At 39.2% G+C, this 4,796-nt stretch overlaps 1 protein-coding gene across 1 annotated transcript; it reads left to right on the top strand.

Annotated features, from left to right (window-relative positions):
- The first annotated feature begins 666 nt into the window (after positions 1 to 666).
- On the top strand, positions 667 to 4,434 carry LOC120067275 (transketolase, chloroplastic). Its single transcript, XM_039018809.1, has 7 exons — positions 667 to 1,259; positions 1,724 to 1,814; positions 1,902 to 2,007; positions 2,113 to 2,395; positions 2,643 to 2,791; positions 2,880 to 3,033; positions 3,201 to 4,434. Exons 1-7 carry the CDS (start codon positions 765 to 767, stop codon positions 4,158 to 4,160), a joined length of 2,238 nt encoding a protein of 745 aa, XP_038874737.1. The 5' UTR covers positions 667 to 764; the 3' UTR covers positions 4,161 to 4,434.
- Positions 4,435 to 4,796: the final 362 nt, after the last annotated feature.

A 4,796-nucleotide genomic window follows, 5' to 3' on the forward strand; every position in this document is an offset into this window, starting at 1 on the left:
GTTAATGGTTTAATATGAACTTTATTTATCTACTATAATTAATTGTTAAATATATATAGAGAGAAAAAAAGATTTGTCTAATTATATTCATTATTATGACAAGGAGTAGACAAACAAATGGCAATAGGGTCAACAATCTTAGGAGGTTGTGAGTTCATTTCAAATAGGTGGAATGTTACCACACTTAAAATTAAAGTCATGTTAGAAGGGTTCAAGTGCGGTTTTGTGGAGAATATTGTCAATATTTAGCTTTTTTTTTTTTTTTTTTGTCGCATTCTTTGAGAGAAGAATATAACTATCCAAAATATTGTAACTTTGAATTCCTTTTAAGATCGTTTTTGTCGGTCTAGAAAGATGTTATTTTTATAATATTCTTCCTTCATTCTTAACAAGAAGGTTAAGGAATAGTTAGTTTGTGTTGTTGTATTTGGTTAAAAATGGAGAAAAAAAATTGAACAAATCCATCAAACAATTGGTTTAATTAATTAATATAGAGAAACATCAAACATGCATATCAACTATCATATTCCATATTTATTTTTCATTTATAAAATAACAAATTGCCAACGGCTATGATTGCATTTTACTGAACAATCCAACGGTGGAAATCCCACCTTCGCTCACCTGTCGTCGTCATCTACGAAAAGCCCAACAAACAAATTTCCATTTTCTCCGTCGAAATTAAAAACTGAGAAACGCATTACTCTTCAAAACGGTACCTACAGCCTCTCTGTTTCTCACTCAGTCTTCGATCTTCTTCAGCTATGGCTTCCACTTCCTCTACGGCTCTTTCACAAGCCGTATTCCCCAGACCCATCTCCCACCATGCTTCAAATCCATCCACTGACCGCGTTTCTCTTTCCTCTCGCTCTCTTCCCAGTTTCTCCGGCCTCAAATCCACCAACTCCGCCGCCGTCGCCGTATCATCTCGCCGGACCAGGCCGTCTCGGGGCCGATGTGGAGTGGTTCGAGCTTCGGTCGCCGAGACGCTCGATAAAACCACTGACACGTCGTTGATTGAGAAGTCCGTCAATACGATCCGTTTCCTCTCGATTGATGCTGTGGAGAAGGCGAATTCGGGCCACCCGGGTTTGCCGATGGGTTGCGCTCCGATGGGCCATGTTTTATACGACGAGGTTATGAAGTATAATCCCAAGAATCCTTATTGGTTTAATCGGGATCGGTTCGTCTTGTCGGCTGGCCATGGATGTATGTTGCAGTATGCTTTGCTTCACCTTGCTGGATATGATAGTGTTAAGGTAGGATTTGTCTGAGCTCTTTTTTACACATCTCGTTCTGTTGATTTGTTTGGGTTTGATCTGCTTTATTTTTCTGTTTGGGTGTTGTTTGAATTTTATGATTCCTGATTACAATTAGATCTCCAAGGCTTGGTCTGATTCTGATTACTCATCGATTGTTCCTGTATGATCATGGTATTGGTGTGTTTGTCTTATCTTTCATTGTGCCTCATTTGGGTAATTGAAACTTGTTAATCTTCTTTCAGAAGTTTGTTGCCTATAGAAATTATATGGCCCAAGATATAAACTAGTATTTTTCTTCCTTATGAGCTGATTTCTTTTGTACTTTTTTAAGAATATACCTTGAAGTTTGGTTAAGGTTTTGGGTTTTGAATTTGGTGTTAGTCAAGCATGGTCAATTTCCCCTGTAAAAGGCCAATTTATATTCTGGGTGACTGGTGACTTTAGCTTTGGTTAATGATTAGGAAGAGGACTTAAAGAATTTCCGTCAATGGGAAAGCAGAACTCCTGGGCACCCTGAGAACTTCGAGACGCCTGGAGTTGAAGTAACAACTGGTTAGATTCTTCTATTGGAGTTAAAATGGTTAAGGTTTTGGGCACTTGTTTCTTTTGTTTGATTGTTAATTGTTTTGCATTGTGAAGGTCCTCTTGGACAGGGTGTTGCAAATGCTGTTGGCTTGGCACTTGCTGAAAAGCATATAGCTGCTCGTTTCAACAAGCCAGATAGTGAAATTGTTGACCATTACACGTATGATATCTGAACCAAATTAGTGCAACTTCTTCTTTGATACATTATAAAAACCACTTTTTGATGCTGTTATATCCTTTTTCACTCATTTCGTTTTATCGTCAGATATGTTATACTGGGAGATGGTTGCCAAATGGAGGGAATTGCCAATGAAGCTTGTTCGCTTGCTGGGCATTGGGGACTAGGCAAGCTGATTGCTTTCTATGATGACAACCACATCTCAATCGATGGTGACACAGAGATTGCATTCACTGAGAGTGTTGACAAACGTTTCGAGGGTCTAGGGTGGCATGTTATCTGGGTAAAAAATGGAAATAATGGCTACGACGAGATTCGTGCTGCCATTCGGGAAGCGAAAGCTGTAAAAGACAAACCCACTTTGATCAAGGTATGCAATTTCTTTGTAACTTTTTATGCATGGAGCTCTTGTTTTCTTGCATAGTTCTGTAATATTGTTCTTAGTTTTAAATTGTGTGAAAGTAAAATTTAAGTTGTTATATCAGAATTTAGTATCAGTGTGTCTACGGAAAATTTAAATCATAATATTTATGGAAGTGAATCCGAACTAGCTTTGCCGAGTTGTGATGATTTTCAATGAAATGGGGTGTGCTGAGTTCATCTTTAAAATGTTGTAGGTGACCACAACCATTGGTTATGGATCTCCAAACAAGGCAAATTCCTACAGCGTACATGGTAGTGCATTGGGTGCGAAGGAAGTTGACGCCACGAGACAGAACCTTGGATGGCCATACGAGCCTTTCCATGTGCCCGAGGATGTTAAGAAGTATGGATACAGTTGATAAATGAACCGTCAGTTTTTTAAGTTTAAAGGGGGTGATTAATTATTGATCTACACTTGTTTCATCCCGTAGGCACTGGAGTCGTCACATCCCCCAAGGAGCTGCACTTGAAGCTGAATGGAATGCTAAGTTTGCCGAATATGAGAAGAAGTACGCAGAAGAAGCTGCTGAACTGAAGTCGATTATTAATGGTGAACTACCTGCTGGTTGGGAAAAGACATTGCCAGTGAGTATCCCATCCCGGACATGATTTTTTATTTCTACGCATTAAAATGCGGAACTCGTCAAACTGCACATTATGAATTTTGATTAGAGTTCACTATTTTCTTCATGAAAAACTACATTGTACGTTATTATTGCCAAAAGACTGAGAATTTTCGATGCATTATGCAGACATACACCCCGGAGAGCCCAGCTGATGCCACTAGAAATCTTTCCCAGCAAAACCTTAATGCCCTTGCAAAAGTTCTCCCTGGTTTCCTTGGTGGAAGTGCTGACCTTGCTTCATCAAACATGACCCTGCTTAAGTCGTTCGGAAACTTCCAAAAGGATACTCCTGAAGAGCGTAATCTTCGATTTGGTGTTAGAGAGCACGGAATGGGAGCCATCTGCAATGGAATTGCCCTTCACAGTCCTGGACTCATTCCATACTGTGCTACGTTCTTTGTTTTTACAGATTACATGAGAGCTGCCATTAGGATATCTGCCTTGAGTCAAGCTGGTGTAATCTATGTCATGACTCATGATTCGATCGGTCTTGGTGAAGATGGGCCGACCCATCAGCCAATCGAACATCTGGCAAGCTTCAGGGCTATGCCAAACATATTGATGCTCCGACCAGCTGATGGTAATGAGACTGCTGGAGCGTACAAGGTTGCAGTACTTAACCGAAAGAGACCTTCAATTCTTGCCCTTTCTCGCCAAAAGTTGCCCAATCTTCCTGGAACTTCCATAGAAGGAGTCGAAAAGGGTGGATACATTCTCTCGGACAATTCCTCAGGCAACAAGCCCGATGTTATCTTGATTGGAACAGGTTCTGAACTTGAAATTGCCGCCAAAGCTGCAGAAGAACTGAGAAAGGAAGGAAAGGCTGTTCGACTCGTTTCCTTCATCTCCTGGGAGCTCTTCGACGAGCAATCAGATGCATACAAGGAAAGTGTTTTGCCTGCTGCTGTTTCTGCCAGAGTGAGCATTGAGGCTGGAACAACATTTGGGTGGGAGAAGATCGTCGGAAGCAAAGGAAAAGCAATTGGCATTGACCGCTTCGGAGCAAGTGCTCCAGCAGGGAAAATTTACAAAGAGTTCGGTATAACGGTTGAGGCTGTTATTGATGCTGCTAAACAAGTTATTTAGAACAGGTTAGTTATATGTAATTGGCCGAAACGAATCCAACATCTACCATTTATTTGAATTTGGGCGGGAATTTCTGTAGAGACCATTTCCAGGAGGTCTGTTCTAATGACATGGCCTCTTATGTTGCAATAAAAAGGTCTGAGTTTTCTGTCCATTGTGTGTGCGCGTTTTTTTTGTGGAGAGGTTGTTTGACGACGATAGAAACTAGGATTTCTCTTTTGAACTTTTGTTCTTTTAGCTGATTAAGTAATTAAGTAATGAGGTGTTCACTATTCTTCATGTTTCTCTCTCTCTCTCACTATGTTATAATGCTAGCTATTATTATCATAGATCCATTCTCCTTTTCTATTCGTAATGTCACTATCATTTCTTCTAATGTGATGCCTCTTTTATATATATATATATATATATATGTTGTATANTATATATATATATATATATGTTGTATATATTTAAAACTTACTTCGGTTCGAAGTTTGTCACTTTAGCTCAATAATTGACATGACTTTTTTCTTTGTAGGTCAGAGGTTTAATCCCCTTATCTTGTAGTTTTTGTATTATTAAAAATTATTTTTGTCATGTTCGAAAATACTTTGAAATATGTATTTGCAATTTTCATTTCATTAAAATTGGTTA

Source organism: Benincasa hispida, chromosome 12 (genome assembly GCF_009727055.1).
Source record: "Benincasa hispida cultivar B227 chromosome 12, ASM972705v1, whole genome shotgun sequence".
NCBI classification, from domain to species: Eukaryota; Viridiplantae; Streptophyta; class Magnoliopsida; order Cucurbitales; family Cucurbitaceae; genus Benincasa; species Benincasa hispida.